The sequence below is a fragment of the Lepidothrix coronata genome, unplaced genomic scaffold (assembly GCF_001604755.1).
Source record: "Lepidothrix coronata isolate B3197 unplaced genomic scaffold, Lepidothrix_coronata-1.0 Scaffold63, whole genome shotgun sequence".
NCBI classification, from domain to species: Eukaryota; Metazoa; Chordata; class Aves; order Passeriformes; family Pipridae; genus Lepidothrix; species Lepidothrix coronata.
The window spans coordinates 1,121,733-1,140,404 of NW_016690243.1; the positions used below are offsets into that span (position 1 = coordinate 1,121,733).

Sequence of the window (18,672 nt, forward strand, 5' to 3'; positions counted from 1 at the left end):
AACAAAGAGCAAGAAGAAATGTTTTCTTTCTGTTCTTGTGTTTAGCAGCTCAGAAACCAGGTTTTTCTTCTGTTTTTTATGAACATTATACTTCTAATAAACCTTAATATTTAGAAAACGTAGTATATTCTTCCACATGTTGGCTCCTGACCCAGAGTATAAATAAATTATCATCCTTTTAATGTGTTCTAAGGTAGAACAAATGATTCTTTTAAAACTTTACAATAAGACTATTCAAGGTAAATCTATATTAGTGGATTAAGAACTTTAAAAGTTGCATTCAATTAATCCAAAGAATGCTAAAAATCATGTACAGTTTATTAGTGTCACTCAGAGGAAACAGTGAGTTTGTTCAATATCTTACAAATCTGATTAACTCTTGCATTATGGGATATAGAAAATCCATATTCACATTAGTGTACTGTAAGTTTATCTTGATGTAAAATACAGCAAATTGGAGAAAAATACCCCTCCATGATATTTCTATGTTCCTAAATAAAAAATATTGTGCAATAAAAAGATCTTAAGCAACCTGCTAGCTTGTGCAAAATTTAGTATTGGTAGAATATATATTTGCCTATGATCTGCTTTAATAATAGTAATGTAGTAAAAGGACTGGAAGTAAAAGGACTGGAAGTCTGGTCTTTGTGACAAGAGGCCATTTTGGAAAGGTGAAAGAAGTACTGAAATTTCATCTTAAGAACTATTTTAATAAATGTTACTTTCTGTCAGAAGCAGATACAAGAGCAATGGCAAAGGAGAGACAAAAAAAGGATAACCACAATCTCAGTAAGTATATGTTAATCTTCCATCTCATTAATTGGATTGTATGGAGAATGCAAAAATATTAGACATTAGCTACCCCATCTCTGCTCATCTTCTAGATCAGCATATTACTAGGCTGATCAAATTGAACTCAGACTCCAAACACAGCCAACCACAGAGCTTTCTTTCCTGAAATTAGTTTCATTCTTTGAATATTGTAATTTATTTATTTCCATATTAATTCCCCTGCTATTATGTTTTTATCCTATGACTGTACACTTGATGTTGTCTCTAAGAATTACAGTGCAAAACAGACAAGAAAGGAGGGAGATGATGAGAAAAACAACAGTGAACATCAAGTCTTCATACATTATTTACTGAAATGTCCAAGAAAGAGGCTCTATCTCTTGATGGGTGATGTGGAGGGAAAAAAAATTGCATAGTATATCAGATAATTATGAATGGTTGTTAAGCACTTAAAGTTATGGAAATTGTATGTCACAAAAGGACATCAGGGCAGGACTGGGTGAGACACAGTGTTCTGACTCTGACACAAAACCCCTGTAACCTCTGTAATCTGGGATACACTTCTGTTTCCTTTGTGGAGAGCAGTGCATCCAGGTACAGATGTTAGGCATTTGGATTTAGAGGAATAGTCTTCTTAGAACATAGTGAAATTCATAGTTTAGAGTCTAAATATTTATAAAAATAAAAACCATTTTATACAGAATAGAAAAAAAAAATCAGTTTTATTATTGAGAGAAGATTGCCTATAAAGTTAGGCAACTTTTCCCTCTAAAGGATAATTTGAAACAAAAAGCCTGAAGGATTCTTTTTGGAAATTTGGAAATTTCTGTTGAATAAAGCAGTTACATTTCCCAGTTCTCCTTTCCACTTTTTCCAGCAGAAGTATTATAGGAGTTGCATTTGATGATCCTTTTGAATCACTTCCCACTCAAGACATTCTATGATTCTATGAATTTAAATCCAAATTAGTAATTACTTAATAGCCACTATTTATATCTTTATTCTCTTATTTATATCTTAGTTCTCTGGCCATTCCAGTAATCTTAGCGGCTTTACTTGCATGAAATTACATACCCAAAAGTGCACATCCACTGGCATAATGTGCTAGCGACCACTGTGGACAACTTTCTGCTACTTAAAATTTCTGGAAGGCATCCTTATGTCTGTCTGTAATTTTTTTGTGTACTACAGACAGACCATGTAGATTGTTAGAACTGTTGCTAGCACGTAATCTCTGAAATGCTAATGCAGCTGCTCTCTGTCTTGTTTGGGCAGGAATGGGGAGTTTTTGCTGGTCTAGGAAAGGTGGTGGGTAGGAGTTGTCTGGAACTACAAGGGGAAAGACAGGCTCATAGGTACATTAGGGATGGCTGGTCCTACCATTTCCTCCATTGTTTATTTTGGCTCTGAGGTCTTCCTTCCTAATCTCAGGAGAAATGTCTGAGAACTTTCCCTCACTACTGGCAACTAAGCTGAAGGCAGTATGCCATGATGATAGCATCGCAGACAGGCAGTGTCTCTTTTGGTTTGGCTCCAGTCATACACTTCAGAGCTCAAAGTCTCTCTGGAGATAGCTGTACTATCTAATGGCTTGGACATAATAATGTGTTGCATATAAAGGCTTTATTAGTGTAATTTACTCTTTTATAAGGACCAGGTTTCTTAGACATGATCTGAAAAATCTGTTTGTGGAACTTGATTGGAACTATACAAACATTCAATATTCAGGTTGAATTTAAGTCCACATTTTGCAAAAATGTTCTTGTACATTCTCATACCAAGGAGAACAAAGGAACTACAAAAAATTTCCTGTTGAAAGGTTATATCCTCAATGAAACCACGAGAAGGGATTTAGATTTAGGAAACTGAACCACGTCACACAACAGCAAGAGTTTAAACCATTAGAAAACATTTCCTTTTTTTTTTTTCTTCCAAGTAAAGAATGTTTTATTGTCATCCCATCCATGTAGTTTGAAAAATCATTTTCTGGTTTGGTTTATGTGTAATTTTGACACTTGAAATATTATTGATAACTCAGGATATCACTGGAACTCTAGCAGACATATATCAGGAAAACTCTATTGAAACATGTTTCCAAGCTTCAAAATTTCCCCCTAACTCATTAGCACAACCACTGAAAGTTTCTTTTCAGGAAAACATAAAAAAGAATAGAAATAAAAAGAATTCTGTAGGTGTCCACTTGTAAAGATAATTTTTTTTTACCTTGTTTTTTAGCCAATGTTTAGTTGACCATTTTTTGATGTGTATCTTGCAGAGCTTTTCCACATTGTAAATATTAATGAAACAACAGCTATTATACCATAGGACTTTATAGCTAAGGCACATTCTTTAACTCTGTTTGCCCTGCCATTATTTTGCCAACATAACTGAAATATATATTTTAATTTTTTCAGTTGCTATGTGCTTTTGTACACTGTGCTCTCCTACAAGATCCAGCACATTCATGCCAATGGGATACAAGAGTTCACTCAGCAATACACTCAGGATGATTATATTACCTGTCTTCTGCATGTGTGAATCATGACTGCAAAACCTGAGATGCTTTAATTTGTTGAGTGAAATTCCTATTTCTAGAGAGATCAAGACAAGATAATGCATCCCACCAAGGTAGAACACTTCATCAGAATAAATAACAACACTCAGGGAGTTCCTGGAGCTGTAATCAGCTAGGGAGGAAACAACTGACTGCTGCACAAATCTAAGAGCCTCACAGAGACAGGAAGAAAACATTTTTATGTACTGGAAGAAGTAAAGGACTAAAAGTGATCTAAGTGGTGGGTCTGAGACTGAAAGTAACATGCTCATGTGACCGTGAGAAGACTGACGTCAGCCTTGAAAGACCAGCTAGGATGTCTTTGGTTGAACACGTATACTTTAGCTCTACTGGGCTTTTTGTATTTATATTTAAAAATAGGACATTAAATTTTAAGTGAACATCTCCATATGTGGAGCACTGATGTGTTTTGCCTATGTTCTAAGTTGGACAGGGCTGGTCTGACAGAGTACAGTGGCACTAGCATATTGAGCCCAAGGTAAGGTCTTCCAAGATGAAAAGGATGAAAGGAGCAGCTCAGTGTGATGTTAGTGATGGACCAAAACTGAATCCTGCTCATTCAGTGAGATTTGGATTGAGTTAAAGTATAAAGTGGAGGGAAGGGACAAAAGTGCGAGTTCACGTCAGTAGAGACTGCTGGTCGTTGACAGCCAGCAGTACCCTAGCGGGACTGTATTCTCACTGAATATACTTTCCATGTCACAACTATATACAAGTAATCCCCCGAAGTGTTGAGATGTCCTTTGGACCTATACGTTAGAAAATGTTAAGTTTCTCAAGGTCACATACTCCAGCCTGGATACCAGTACAATGCTGGTAAAGTGAACTGAGAGCACAGAGAGTCAGACATAGTTTTAAGAGGCTTATCTTCTGGTTTTCTCTTTCTAACTAAACTACAAAGTAAACTGAGATACCCTACATAGCTTGTCTTAGAAGAAACATAAATTTAAATCCATAAAATATATTTTTATTATTTAAACTGTGTTTTTATTCATTTTCTGTGTGTTAAAAAGTTATTGTAAACATGCCTGTGCTTTCCATACCCAAAGGAAAGAGATGTGCTGGGGATGAAGTGTTTCTGGAACACAATCTTTCTCTGTTTCAGTGAGGGCATATGGTTGCAGTTATGTCCTCTTTCTGGTTTGAAATGCTGGCAACTGTAAATAAGGGATAGTGGAGCTCTTACCTGTGATCTGTAACATGAGTTCTGCCAAACTATGAATTGCTAGATGAGTTGTCTTGTGACCCTGTTGAAGTCACCAGCAAAACTGCCAAACTGAAATCTCTGTTCTGTACAAGCATGGTGGAGAAAGGCTACAGAAACATTAGGAAAAAGAAGTGTTAGCTCACATTTAGACAATATGCAACTATTTAATTCTCTAGAAGTCTAGTGGCTAATGGAGGAAAAAACCGATAGGTAAGGTAAGATACAGATGGTACTAATCACGCAGTTTGTCCTGAGAATAAGTCAGAGACAGGTAGAAACTCATGTTGGGACTGCTATTTGAGGAAGAAATTTTCTGTGCATCGACTGACTGACTTGTTTATAACTAATTAAAATGTTCTATGTTGAATTTCACCAAGAATATTTCACTGTAAATATAGTAACTGTTTCTTTTTAACAGTTGAGAGAAGAAGAAGGTATAATATTAACTACCGAATCAAGGAGCTTGGCACCCTCATCCCCAAGTCCAATGATCCGTGAGTTCAACAGTCTTTCCTAAAATAACGTTTATAGTTTAAATACAAGAATAAAAGAGACAGTAGTATATACTGGCTATAGGATTGAGTAATGGGATACAAAATCTTCCATGCCAGGTCACTGGCTCAGATCAGGCTGTTAAAGTAACGAGCCTTTAACAGATTTTTGGTGCCTGTCGGAAAAACTCATCTGAAATGACCATAAAATGAAAAAAATTCCAGGGTGTTTAAGAGTGACTGCCACATCAAGGGAAAACAAGCAAACAAATTAAAACCAAACAAAACCAAAAATAGAAAAGAAAAAAAAGATAAGCCAAACAGCAGAAAGTCCATCTCTCTGTCCCTGGGCACAATTGTGTGGTGTCTCTGGAGAAGGAAGGAGTGATGCTTTCAGCCCTTGCTATGGCCCTCTAGTGGAATAACTCAAAATTCACATTGTCACTGTCTGCCCTTTGACTAAGGCAAAAAAAATCAGTACAAGAATCTGTAGACTGAGCATTTTTCAAAAGTCCTGCACTCAGTGCAGGGAAAACACCAGTCCTAAAATGCAAGGATTAAAGTAATAATTGATACAATTGCTATAATAATATCATATTATACTAATGCATACACTTACAGTAACACAAAATGCATATTGCTTGACCACTACCTGCATTCCCTTAAAGCTTATATTTGTCATCAATATGAAAAAGGTTGTCTTGTAGGAAAGCCCACTGCAGGATTAGCAATAACAGTTCAGTGTGACATTTAAAGTTGAACTTTAGCCTTAGATTTCTCACGTCACTTGGGGAAGACTTAAGACCATGCCTACCATGATTGTGACTTGCATAAAATTGATTATACAGATTTTGTCTTTATCATTTACATGTCAATACAGACCTGCGTGATACTTCAAATGAAAACATCTATTTCAGCCTTTTTTTTTCCTTGGCACTAAGAAACTTTTGTTTCTATTAAGGATTTCTGGAACAATATAAAGCTATGTGAGACTTACAAAAGTGCAAGATTGGCTTCACTTGGAGTGAAATCACCAGAGAGAAAGTTAACATACTGCATCCATTTGAGAGAATTCACCAACCTGGCTCCTTCTATAGCATTCACCCAAGATTAGATAAATGGGTGTGGTTTTGTTATTAATATATAATTAGGTATTACAGCTGAGTTAAAATAAAAAGGGCTTTAAGTACCTAAAAAAAGTTTGGGCTCCATTGCAAGCACAGACTGGTAGAAGCATTTTAATTTTGCTGATGCATCTTTCGGTATCAATACTATTTGGGCAAATAATTGAAAGATTTCTCAGATAAACAGTGGATGGCACTGTTGGTTTGCAGCTATAAAGCAATAACAGAAGGTAGTTACAGTACAATTAGAGATGAGCATGAGGTACAAATTCCAGTTGCGATTTTTGGTTGCCTACAGAGGTGTTTCAGTTACATGTTTTGTTCTGGATTCAGGTTTAGTTTGTGAACTTAATCGAAACATTAATACCAAGAGCAATCACTTAGGCTGTTCTTAAAATGAATTATCTGGGCCTGCAGTTTTGCTCCAGCAAGTAGATTGTGGACTTTACCCACAGATTCTGGTGGTGCTGCCTGATGAAAAAGTCTCAGGTATAGATTCTGCAGTCATTGCCTTATCTTGTTTTAATCTGCAAACCCATGACTGAGTTCAACAGTGTGACAGACCCAGAGTGGTTTATGTTTACAAAAACACAAGGTAAACTTAAGTATCTCACATTCTGAAGACTGCTGTCTTCAAAAGGCTGGTAATCAGTACTCCTTTTGAAAGTAAGCCTATTTAAAAGTTTTCAAGTTGGTGTTAAGAAAAGAAAGGCATCAAAAAGTGCAGGGCTTTTGAAATACTAGCTTGCAACATAACTTTACTATAGCTTGGTGCCAGGATAAATTAATCCAAAGTGTAAAACACTTTTTTTTGTATTTGTATTTTTAGATGGAAATATATAATTTGAGCATGTTCTTTTGTTGGCTAAGCAGATTAAAATTACTATTATTTCCTTTGGGTTTGGTCCTGTGTTGCCAAATCATAACTCAATGTCCTTACCCTCTCTTTCGGTTCTTGCTTTTCCCTTCATAACACCTTACTGTGCCCCCAATCTCCCCCTCTTCTTTGAAAGAGATTTATCATGTCTTACAATACTTCATCTGTAGCATTTTATCACATATAGCATTTTCACTCTTATATTGATTTTAGAAAATTCTTCTTATAGTGGAAACTTAGCTGTATAAGGAGAAGCCTAACTGATGCTTAGACTAATGACAGTGAGAAAAATCAGCCTTTGCACTGAAGAGCAAATATTGCTATAAGTAAGCCATTGTGGTTAGCATGCCTGTCCCAGATGGCTTGCTTCAAGAAGATTACATTCAGAGTCAGGAACAGAAAAGGACATTTTTTTATGCCATTTGGAAACCTTTTATGATTTATATTTCTTAGAAGTGCTGTGTGGGGTTTTTATTTCACTTTTGTTTTGTTAGTTATATAGTGAACTTGTTTGGCTCCTGTAGAGCTTCTGCAGGGACTTTCTTTTGACTGGCTTAAACCCCTATCCTTTTCACATTTTCTTTTTTTTTTTTTTTTTTTTTTTTTTAACAATAAAAGTGTGGATTACATTGCTTAAATGAATGGGTATTTTAAGTTCACTTCATCAGCATTAGAAAATGGACATAAGTATGAGTTAAAAAGAACTTTGACTCTTTTGTTTAATCTTCAATGCTTAGATATCCAAGTGCTAGATGATTCAGAAATGCAAATCAGTTATACAGAATAATTCAAAAATAGACTTTTAAAAATGCCAGAAATAGTCATATTTTGTTGGAAAGCTCATAAAATACTCCTTTAATATACTCACTTTTCCATTTGTGTTCAGCCTTTCGGAATCCACCTTTTAGGTGGTTAACAGGACTTCACACTGTGATGGAGTCTGAAAGTGCCTACACAAGAATGGTTTTATGGTAGACAGACTTCAATTATCAGAAAGCCAAAGAAGAAAAAAACCCCTTCCTTCAAGAATTCTAGTCATTTTACAGACCTAGGATGTTAGGAAAACCACTGAGGATTTGGGCATAAGCAGTGGTTTGCTCTCACTCTCTCCTCTCTTCTCTCTGCATCTGCCTGAGCCTGACCTTCTCTCTGCTCTCTGGTTGCTCCAGCAGCCAGCACAGCCACATTTCTTGTACAGGAAAAGCTTATATATGCTCCTGCTATTACAAAGTGGAAACTTACTGCCTCTTTCAGAATACACTTTGCAATTGTGCAAGTCATCAAAACAAGTACAAAGTCCTTCAAAGTATTTCTTTGAGGAAGCACACCTTACCGTAAATTTCTCAAGAAACAGGGAAAGAAATGGTCTGCAAACATGGTTTCAACTTTGCAAATGTCCTTGTTATTAGTAACTGTCCTGTGCCTGGCAAACCCTGTGATTATCACACTCTCACAAATGCTATTTTTGTTAATTAGTTCTAATCTTAGATGACCAAATGCTCTGGTTCTTCCTACAGGAGTTCAACTTCTTTAAATTAGTGAAAGTCCTTTGACTTAACAAAATTAAATTAATGGAAATGAGTTGAAGATCAATCTCTTGTCTATGTTTTTTTTCTCCAAAATGGGAAACTCTCCTAGGTGAGAGTTACATGTTTTGTTCTGAGCATTTGAGTTTTCTAGAGAGATTCAGATCTTAAAGTTAGGAGGAGCCAGGGTTCAGAGACAATAAAATGTGGGGTTTTACTTATTTTTTACTTTTCCATGCAAATCTTCTGAAGTGTGGTAGACCTCTGTTAGTTAAACTCAAGAACACATGTAGCTTGCTAAAAATTTCAAATTATGGTACCACATGCACACACAGAAACAGAAATGAAATCTTCCTTTGCAGAGGCCATTGCTGATGACCAAACCTGCAAAAGTTGTTACTGTTTTCAAATGACTTTATTCACATGTAGAATTTCCCATGTGTTTCCATATCTACAGAACGAAGTATTATATGCATTCAATAAAAATGAAGGCTAAGAAAAACAAAAGCAAAGCAAAACAAACCAACAACAAACAAAACAACACACACAACCGCCTAAAAAAAAATCCCCCCTCCAAAAAAAAGAAAACTAAACAAGAAAGGAATTAATAGACAGTGAAACAGTAAAATGAAAAAAAATTCCTGCCATCTCCAAGACTCAGTAGATCTATATCTTACTTTGTAGATTCAAACCATTTAGGAATGCAAGTATTTTTTTATTTTTTCTGTTTTTATAAAGTGGTTTCCAATTAAATGAGTAACAACTGCCAATGATTTTAAAGGTTCTCAAATGGGTTTGTAAGCCTTTTCATTTCAATTTTTATCTCTATTATATATAAGCACAATATATAAATCTCTAAAAGCAAACCCCATAATTTCCTAGTGCCCCTTTTATAATTTTTCAGATAGCTTTCTTCATTTGCACCCAATTTAGAAAGCATTGTTTTCAGAGAAATAACAGAAACCTAATAACTGATCACAGAATTCCTGAATTCTTCTTATGCACTTTTTGTGCTTTGAGATAATCCCTTTTCAAGTGCTAGGTTGTTTTTATTTCCCATCATAGATGAATCTACTTGCCTACCTGCTGGATGCATTGTAGGCTATTGCTAAACAGGAACCTCACCTGTACTATTGCCCTGTTTGCCTTCATCCCCACCAGTTATGTTGCTACTCTTCCAGCACTGCACATCTGCGTAGAGCCTCTGTTTCTCCTCAGCACTGTCCCGTGACTGCTGTGTGGTGCTCTGGGCTAGAATGGATGAGGAATACCTGCAATGCAGAATTAGCACAGACAACTTCAATATTTTCTTTAGATCCTTGTATAGAGAGACACAAAGTGAAATTCACGTTGGCTACTAAGGTCACCAGCTGATCCTTTGCCATATTGCCTTCAGACATTGGAAGATTTAACTTCAATACTTTTCATTTAATAAGACATCAACCAGTATGTGTGTATATGAGAAGAGATGTAGAAGATATATGGGATACATGCATACACACAGACACACACAGACACACACAGACACACAGACACACACACAGGTTAAATAACAGTCTCTTAAATGATGATAATAACTACTGCAATTTCATCCTGTGATAATTTTTCATCTCAGATCTGTAAATATTACCACAAGACATATCTATCCATATGTATCTCATGCAGAAGCTGGCGGTTTGAATCTAGAAACTGGTCTTCCAGTGAAAATTTATTTCATCCTGTGACAAAAAATGTCATTGCCATAGAAATAAAAACCTCAAATTATCAAGGTAATATGAACTAAAAGTAAGCAATATCACAAAGGTTGCAAATTATGTGTAACATGAATGATTGCAGATTGCATTTCTCCATAGTATATACTCGAGGCATTTTTACTCCTCTAGTGCTTTTCAAAGTTGCCATGAGCTGGTGATGGCAGTCAAAGATTTGTCCAGAAAATATGCATTATTATGCATACTAAAAGCTTCCTTAACATTTACAGTTTGAATGTAAACCACATGCGAGAAGAAAGTCCTCTGCTAGGAGGGAGCCCATCGGATGCTGACAGGGAAATGTTCTGTCCTCCCACCTGGGCAAGAAATTCAGGGAGAAGAAGGAAGGGGCAGAGGAACTGCCAAGATATGACTCAGCTGTCATGAGGAAGACATGTTCTGTTCTTGGCTCCCAGTTCCCTCTCTGTTCTAGCGTTTTTGACCATGGAATGTCTAAATAAGAATACACACCCACTTCAGTGAGCAGCTTCTGATGTTTTGGCTTTGCAGACAGCAGGATCTGAGACAATAATTATTTTCTCTCTGACCTCCTCACCTTCTAATCCCAAAAAGCTGTGTATTCTTGGCACACATACTGAGGTGAGGGGAGGTCCTATATGCTGAAGCCCCACACTTTGTGTGCTTCCCAGAGAGAACAGACATGAGTTTGAGCACTCTTGGATCAAAAAATGTTTCTCCCAAATCTCTAGCAAATTGTCTGAATTTTATGATATGGTTAAACACTGTAACGCTTTATCACAAATAATTTTGTGTATTCTTCTGACTGCCTTAAAGCTATCAGTTCTGTAAGGTTTTATCCCTAGTAAAGTGCATCAGGAAAGGCCGAGTGGCCTGGATCCCTAAATCCTGTACTTGCCTGGCTTTTGCCCTATATATTCAGTAGAAAAACAACTGCATTGGCAGAAGTCTATAAGGGTGCATAGCCTTGGAGTAAGGGTGCAAGGTTCCTTAGGCACTTACTCTGAGAAGCTGAACACAAAACATCTGCAATAATTTTATTCACCATAGGTGAACACAAGAGTAGGGGCAAATCTCATTAACTGAAACAACCAAAGACAATAGAAAAAAACCCAAAACGATAAGCTATTAGAGAATGTCTGAAGGAGGGCCATGAGAATGAGGAAGGGACTGGAGGGGAAGCCTTATGAGGGGCGGCTGAAGTCACTTGGTTTGTTCAGCTTGGAGAAGAGGAGACTGAATGGAGACCTCATTGCAGTCTACAACTTCCTTGTGAGGGGAAGTGGAGGGGCAGGTACCAATCTCTTCACTCTGTTGGCCAGTGACAGGACCCAAAGAAACAACATGAAGCTGAGTCAGGAGATGTTTAGGTTGGGTGTCAGGAAAAAGCTTTTCACCCAGAGGTTGGTTGAGCACCCAGGGATGTGGTCACAGCACCAAGGCTGTCTGAGTTCAAGAAGCATTTGGACAATGCTCTCAGGCACATGGTGTGATTCTTGAGGTGTCTTGTGCAGGGCCAGGAGTTGGACTCGATGGTCCTGATGGATCCCTTCCAACTCAGCATATTCTATGATTCTATGATTTTATGAATAAGGGAAAGTCATGATAGACTGGAATATAATTTATATTTCTTTTTGACTCTGTAAATGCCAACAAGTAAATATATGGTATTATAGATATTAAAAAAATATTTACCCCTTCCAGTGTCAGATTCTTAGTTGCAAAAATAACTTTTCCTTCTCAGGGTTGCGTTATAGGGCCAGAACCTTGGTCAACCTTCTGCTCAGCCTAAGCAGTCTTGCAGTGAAGTGGATAGTTTGGATAAACCCTTATATCTGTGTATTTAATGCAGCAGACAAATTCTGTATCTTAAAATATTGAAATGTATTAGAAAGTAAACATTTTCCACAAATTTCATTCCTGTTCCAAGGCCTCCAAGACCTGAGTTAAAGGAATACATGAAAAGTTGATAAATGCATACATGAAAATCCTTGAACAGATGCATTTAAACAAGTGTTTTATTGCTGTAAGGCTGCTTGTAAGCTGGAAGTTAAACCATTATTTCCTGAATGATGGGCAGATTTAATCTAATTTTTTTGCAAGGCTTTTATTTTGAGTTAGGGTCTGCATGTAGCTGCGTATTTTATATTGTTTCAAGATTTTTGAACATGATTTGTGTCATTCCCTAGTCATTATGGTTAAAGAAGTGTGATTTTTCTGGTCTGTCATCAGTGAGGAGTGGCATTCAGCACAGATAATATTTTTCTCTACAAGCATAAAAGCAACCTCATTAGTAAGTCAGGTAAAAGGAGTAGTATATTCAAAATGATCTTTAAAAATTTAGGTTTAAGTCCTCAGTAATGTATATTTCCTAGTTCATTAATGCAGAAATACTGCACATAGATTTTAATCTTAGAGTTAATAATAAAAGCAATTTTCACTAAAAATATAAAAACTGTAATGGTAGAATCATGATATTGCATTTAGCTCTCCCACAAAAAGTCACTTTATTACTTTCTTTTGACACTTATTTTCATTCTGGGATTAATTTTACTATATAAGGGCTTCTTAACTATTCTATTAAAATTTCCATTCAGAAGCAATAATATCTAAGAGTGAATAATAGTCATGTAAATCATTATTTCATATTAATGTAAAAGATTTTGTAAGTTCTTATGAATTCTGCTGACATGTACAATTGTGAAAAGGTTATCTCTACATTCTACAGTGATATGCGCTGGAACAAAGGGACTATTTTAAAAGCATCAGTGGAGTACATCAAGTGGCTACAGAAAGAACAACAGAGAGCCAGAGAATTAGAACATAGGCAAAAGAAATTAGAGCATGCTAACAGAAGACTCCTACTCCGAATTCAGGTTTGTATAAGTGTTGCCATGAACTACAAAGCTTTCTTAGTACTTATCCCTCATCAAATTTTATTAATCTATGTAATTTTTCCCCAAATGACATTTATTAAAAATGAATTGGCTTTCCTATTTATTTTTGTGTATATTGGAGAGGGGGTATTTTTTAGGTTTCTAGGAAATTTCTTTGATAGTTATACCTTACATAAAGGAATTCATGGAAAGTTAATAAAGTATTTGTACAAACAGTTTCATTATGTACGTGTTAGAGCGAGAGAAACACAAAAAAGATAAGGAAAAGAAATACGTCCCTGTAGCCAAAAATCAATACTGGACACAAAATTCCCTTCAGTATTTTCATTTTCCCTTTGTAGCCATTTCACACATTACACTTCCTTGGTTATAGTGTGCTATGTTATATCTACTTTTTACATGAAGAGATGGAATACAGCCCTTCATAGCTTGAAAGGCAAGATTCTAATATAGACACACACGTATGAAAATGGGATGAATGGATTGGTAGATAGATAGACAGACATAAAATCGATCATCTTACATATGTTGATTTACTTATATAACTGTATATCATAAGCATCACCAAGTAAAGACTCTTCTGTTTCTCTGGATAGCAGTGGATAACAAATTTTCAAGTTGCAACATTTTTCTACCATTTTCATTGGATTCAGTATGCAGTGGGTGTAGAGGCTGTCCTATCTCTTATGTTGCTGTAGGATAGTTGCTTAAAGACAGAGGGGGAGATGAAAACTCTTGAGTGGCAAATTTTCATAGACTAAGAATTTAATATTTTAAAATGTAGTCGCACAACTGGATAAAAGGTATAATTAATTTGCATACATGATTCCTGTACTTACTGCAATAGTTCTGAAGAAACTCTGTCTTTTAAAGCTGTTGTCTAATCATTTTTGTTTGAAATGTTAGGAACTGGAGATCCAGGCACGTGCACATGGCCTCCCAGTCATGTCTTCACTCACTGCTGTCGATTTAGCTGCACAGGTCATCAAGCAACAGTCTTATCCAGAGGAGAACTCTGTAGACTACTCTCAACAAATGCCTCTGGTACATGGACAAAATTCTGATGTTTGTGATGGATCTACAGCCTTTTCTGATCCACTTTCACACTTCACGGATTTGTCCTTCAGTGCAGCTTTAAAAGAAGAACAACGTCTAGAGGAAATTTTATTGGATGACACAGTGTCGCCATTTGGAACAGATCCTCTCTTGTCCTCCACGTCCCCAGCTGCATCAAAAGAGAGCAGCAGGAGAAGCAGCTTTAGCACAGATGATGGAGATGATTTATAAAAACAGAAGTGGTCTCATACTTCTCTAAACCACTTGCTAAAAGACCGCGTTGAATGTAAGCATGTTGTTTGTTCTTACTTTAAATACTTATAAGGAGAGACACTGTGAAGATGTTACTACATGACAAAGATTTAAATCAGCCCTTACTTCACAGGAAAATGAGATGGACATGAACTCATATCACTTTGGCCCAAATTTACCTTCTGTTCACAGCTGACATTTGCATAAATATTTTTTCACTGGGAATATTTCTTCTATCATTTCATGACTTACAGTACTACAAAAGTGGTTACCACAAAAGGAATACCCATGTTACAAACTCTTTTCAATCTACTTACACTTTTTCTGCTAAAAACATGAGTTTTAGTAATTTGCTAATTTCTTTCTTTTATACCACTAAAAATTCTACAAAATGTGAAGCAACAGAGAACTATTTAAGCTGGGAACTGCAGAGACGTTACAGATTTTAAAATTTAAAAATAAAGGTGGTAATGCTTTCACACAAGTAAAGTAAGCATGCAGTTTAAACTGTATAGGCTTCTCTTTAAAAGGAGAAAATCCATTAAGCTTTCCATGGAATGCCATTAGTTGTTTTTTTTTTATTTAATTTGTAGAAAAAGAACACTCTTTTAATATATATTTTAATGACAGAGAAGAAAAATGAAAGCTAACGAAATGACGGAGACTCAAATGAACTGAGACAGAAAAAGATATGGCATTGCAGCAGAAAGGCTGTATGGATGTACAAGACAGCACAGACACTCCATGTTACAATTAGCACAATTTAAAACTACTGGTAATAGTGCTATGTCAGCTGCTTATTTCAAGAATATTCAAACTGTGTCCTTTTTTATGTAGAAGAGATTGGAATTCAGAGATATAATCCTGTGCTTTTGGATGATGCTTTCAATTCCTTTGGCAGCACAGTGAGGTTTTTCCAAAGGGACTCTATCCATATGCCTTTGATCCATTTGGACTCAGAGGTAAATGACAAGATTCCCATTCCATACACTTGAAACAAAGATAATGTAATTTCAAATTTGGCTTTAGATTCGCCACAGACAAGCTGAAAAGGAAGACTTTTCAAACTAAGGGGGATATTCAGAAACACTGATGTGATGCACTGCCTCTCATAACTGGCTTGCTAGGAGGGGGCATTCAGAAAACCTGTTCTGATGACTCAGTAAAGACTTGTCAGTTAGAGGGCAGGTGGAAGTCATATCACTTCTATACACAGTGAAATTCTGGAGAGTGATGTATGTTCCTGGAGGACATTAAGTGTAATCATTCTAATTGTAATATTAATAAATGGGAAAATAAACTGGCACAGGTCTTCAAAGCTCTTCCTCAACCAAAGCCAAAAGATCACATCAGGGAATTCTCTAATGATTCGAAATATGGTTCAAAAGTGTGTATTAATTTTGCCACAACTGAGCCTGCCTCACAGCCCAGAAATGCCACAGATTTGGAAACATTAAGAAAAAATTAAAGTGGATGGCTGTTTGTATTAACATTTTATGTCTTTAAACTTATTAACAAAAACAAGAGCAATTGTTTCTTACTTTTCTGTATCTGGGTCTTCCTCACAGTCCTTGTGAGGTTCGTGTTCCTCCCACGTCATAGCACGTTCCTGACCAACACGGTTAGTGTCATGATAGTTCCATAATTGTAAATTTAGCAGCTGGATAATAAATGACATCCAGATGGCTATGAAAGATGATGGAGTGTCCTATTTCAGAAGAATATTTATAATTTTAGGAAACTCAAGGTTTTCTATGAGCCTGTGCAAACTACGTGGATATAAACTGGTCTGTAAGCACAGATCTGACCATTAGAAGAGGTTATGATATGCTCCCACTTCATGGTTAAAAATAATAACAACAACAAACAGGATTCTTGCAAGTTTTTTGTTTTTTTTGTTTGGGAGTTTTGTGTTTGTTTTTTGGTTTTGTAGTATGTAGGAAAGGACTGCAAAAGACAGATGAGTATTACCCAAAGATAACTGGATGTAGGACTGAACACCATCTTAATTGGAGTGCTTCTGTAAATTGGATTAATTAAAAGAGGAAGCTTTTTGTCATAGTTTTCCCAAAGACTAGCTAATATTGACATCTGAATACAAAACACGATGAATTAAAAGTAACATTTAGGAGCATATTATGTCTAGTATAGTATGAGTATTTTCATTTAATCTGAGTATTGTCCATATTCAGGAAGGGATATTTGGTTGATATCAAATGCCATTTGTCCTTGTACTGCAGTTTCTACTACATTAGTTTTAAATACACCAGTGTGGATTGCTCATAATGGAGAAAAAGAAATTAAATATGAATGTATTACATGATTTTCCCATTGAACTTTTACATGTGAGTTAGACCATACTTCTGAACTATATTGACTTTAAATAACTCCTGAATTTCATCACTTTTATAAGCACTGTTCTAAAAAAAACATTATAGTGCACCCATTAAATTTTTTAAAGTTGATTTTCATTCTTCTGACAATTGCTTCAGTTTAAAGCACCAGAATTTTTCTCTCTCTTCTTGCATGAGAAACTTGACAAAAGATAGTGAATGTTCTTTTTGCAATATACTGTATTTCATCTATCCTCAAACATATTCAAGCTGTCTTTCTTCACACAAAATCCCCAACCCCCTTGCTTTAAACACAAAATGCATCAATATCTGCAGGTGTTTATTATGGCAATGGTGTTTCACCAACACTGCATTTTTTCTGGTAGAAAGTCATCATAATTAGTGTGTTAGCTAATGGCTATGGACTGGCTTACAGCTTCACCTTTGAAATTAAGTGGTGGTACAGAGTGCAAAACTAATCTAGGACATTCTGGGGATTAATAGGTGCCACTGAAGGTATTTAGGAGATGTGTGTGCTGGCAGCCACATCCCAGACTTTTTAGAGTAAGCCCTCCCTCTCCCATCGCAGGTTCGGTGATGCTACTGTGAAGCTGAGAGGACTGCTATGGCAGAGCTGAGTACATTCCTAATAGCTTCCACAGAGGAAAGGGATTTCATGACTACCGGGACAAATCTTGACATTCTTGATCAGGCAGAATTTCTTTGCTGTCCATGCAAGTATTATTGGACTGAAACACGGTGCAAGGGAAATACACTCTTTGGCTATTTCCTACAGAGATCTATTCAGTGAAATCTCGTGAAAGACATGCATAATGTCTGTGGCTCTGGGACTAGAAAAGAATTTAAAGTCTTACAGAGCTTGACCTCCAGCTGGGCAGGGGGTAGGAAAATTGGATATTTTTGTCAACATGTATTAAATGAGAAGTTCTTGCTTTTGTTTTCAGTAGCAGCTATTCAAAGCTGGTGGACATGTTCCTACAAAATACACAAAACAACAGACTGATAATTACAAAAAAGGAAAGGGACTCACAATATTAACATCTTGTTTAATTCGTGAGATGCATATAGAGCTATACTAAGAACAGAAAACTAAACTATTTCATTGTGCATAGCGTGGATTCTGTGAAAAGCTACAGTAAGTGCAAACAGTTTTAACAAACAGGAACACAGTTGCTCTATGTAGTAAAATAACTATAGTTCCTTCACTTAATCTTAATATGACCATAGCTATTATAATACCTTTTGAATTTAATAGGATTGTATATATGAATGGAGGATGTAAAATTATTGTAATTTAAAATTATGTTGTCTCTCATATAAGTAAAAGCATTTACATTAGTATTATGAGACTGTAGAATATTTTTATAATAATTGCCATTTTTCATTGTTAACCATATAGTATCTTGTTTTCCAAGTCATTTTATGCAGACAGAATGTACTTTATTACACACTGTACATGCAATCTTTTTACAGTTATGTTTTATATATGCTGGTATTTTATGTTTATTATATGAATATAATTAAAGGACTGAAATTAAAACATCTCTTTATATGCCCCTTATGAAACTTCACTGTCCAGACCCTCAAAAATGCTGTCACAAGACATTATAGTAACATCCACTAAGAACATCTAAGATATCTAACAGACAAAACACTTCACAACTGTTAAACATTTAGACCATTATGATAGATCATGATCCAGTAGCATCCCATTAATAAAAATAATTGATACATTCTTTAATATGGTCTCCTGCCATCTGCTTATTCCTGCTGCTAAGGCTTTGATTTATG

At 35.9% G+C, this 18,672-nt stretch overlaps 1 protein-coding gene across 2 annotated transcripts in view; it reads left to right on the forward strand.

The window, feature by feature from the left end:
• Positions 1–18,423, forward strand: part of TFEC (transcription factor EC) — a 100,653-nt gene extending 82,230 nt beyond the window's left edge. For both annotated transcript variants that reach the window (XM_017817922.1, XM_017817923.1), the window contains 4 exons: positions 733–789; positions 4,993–5,068; positions 13,051–13,198; positions 14,126–18,423. In XM_017817922.1, coding sequence (XP_017673411.1) covers positions 733–789; positions 4,993–5,068; positions 13,051–13,198; positions 14,126–14,506 — 662 coding nt within the window. In that variant the 3' untranslated portion in view covers positions 14,507–18,423. The remainder of the gene's footprint in view (positions 1–732; positions 790–4,992; positions 5,069–13,050; positions 13,199–14,125) is intronic.
• Positions 18,424–18,672: the final 249 nt, after the last annotated feature.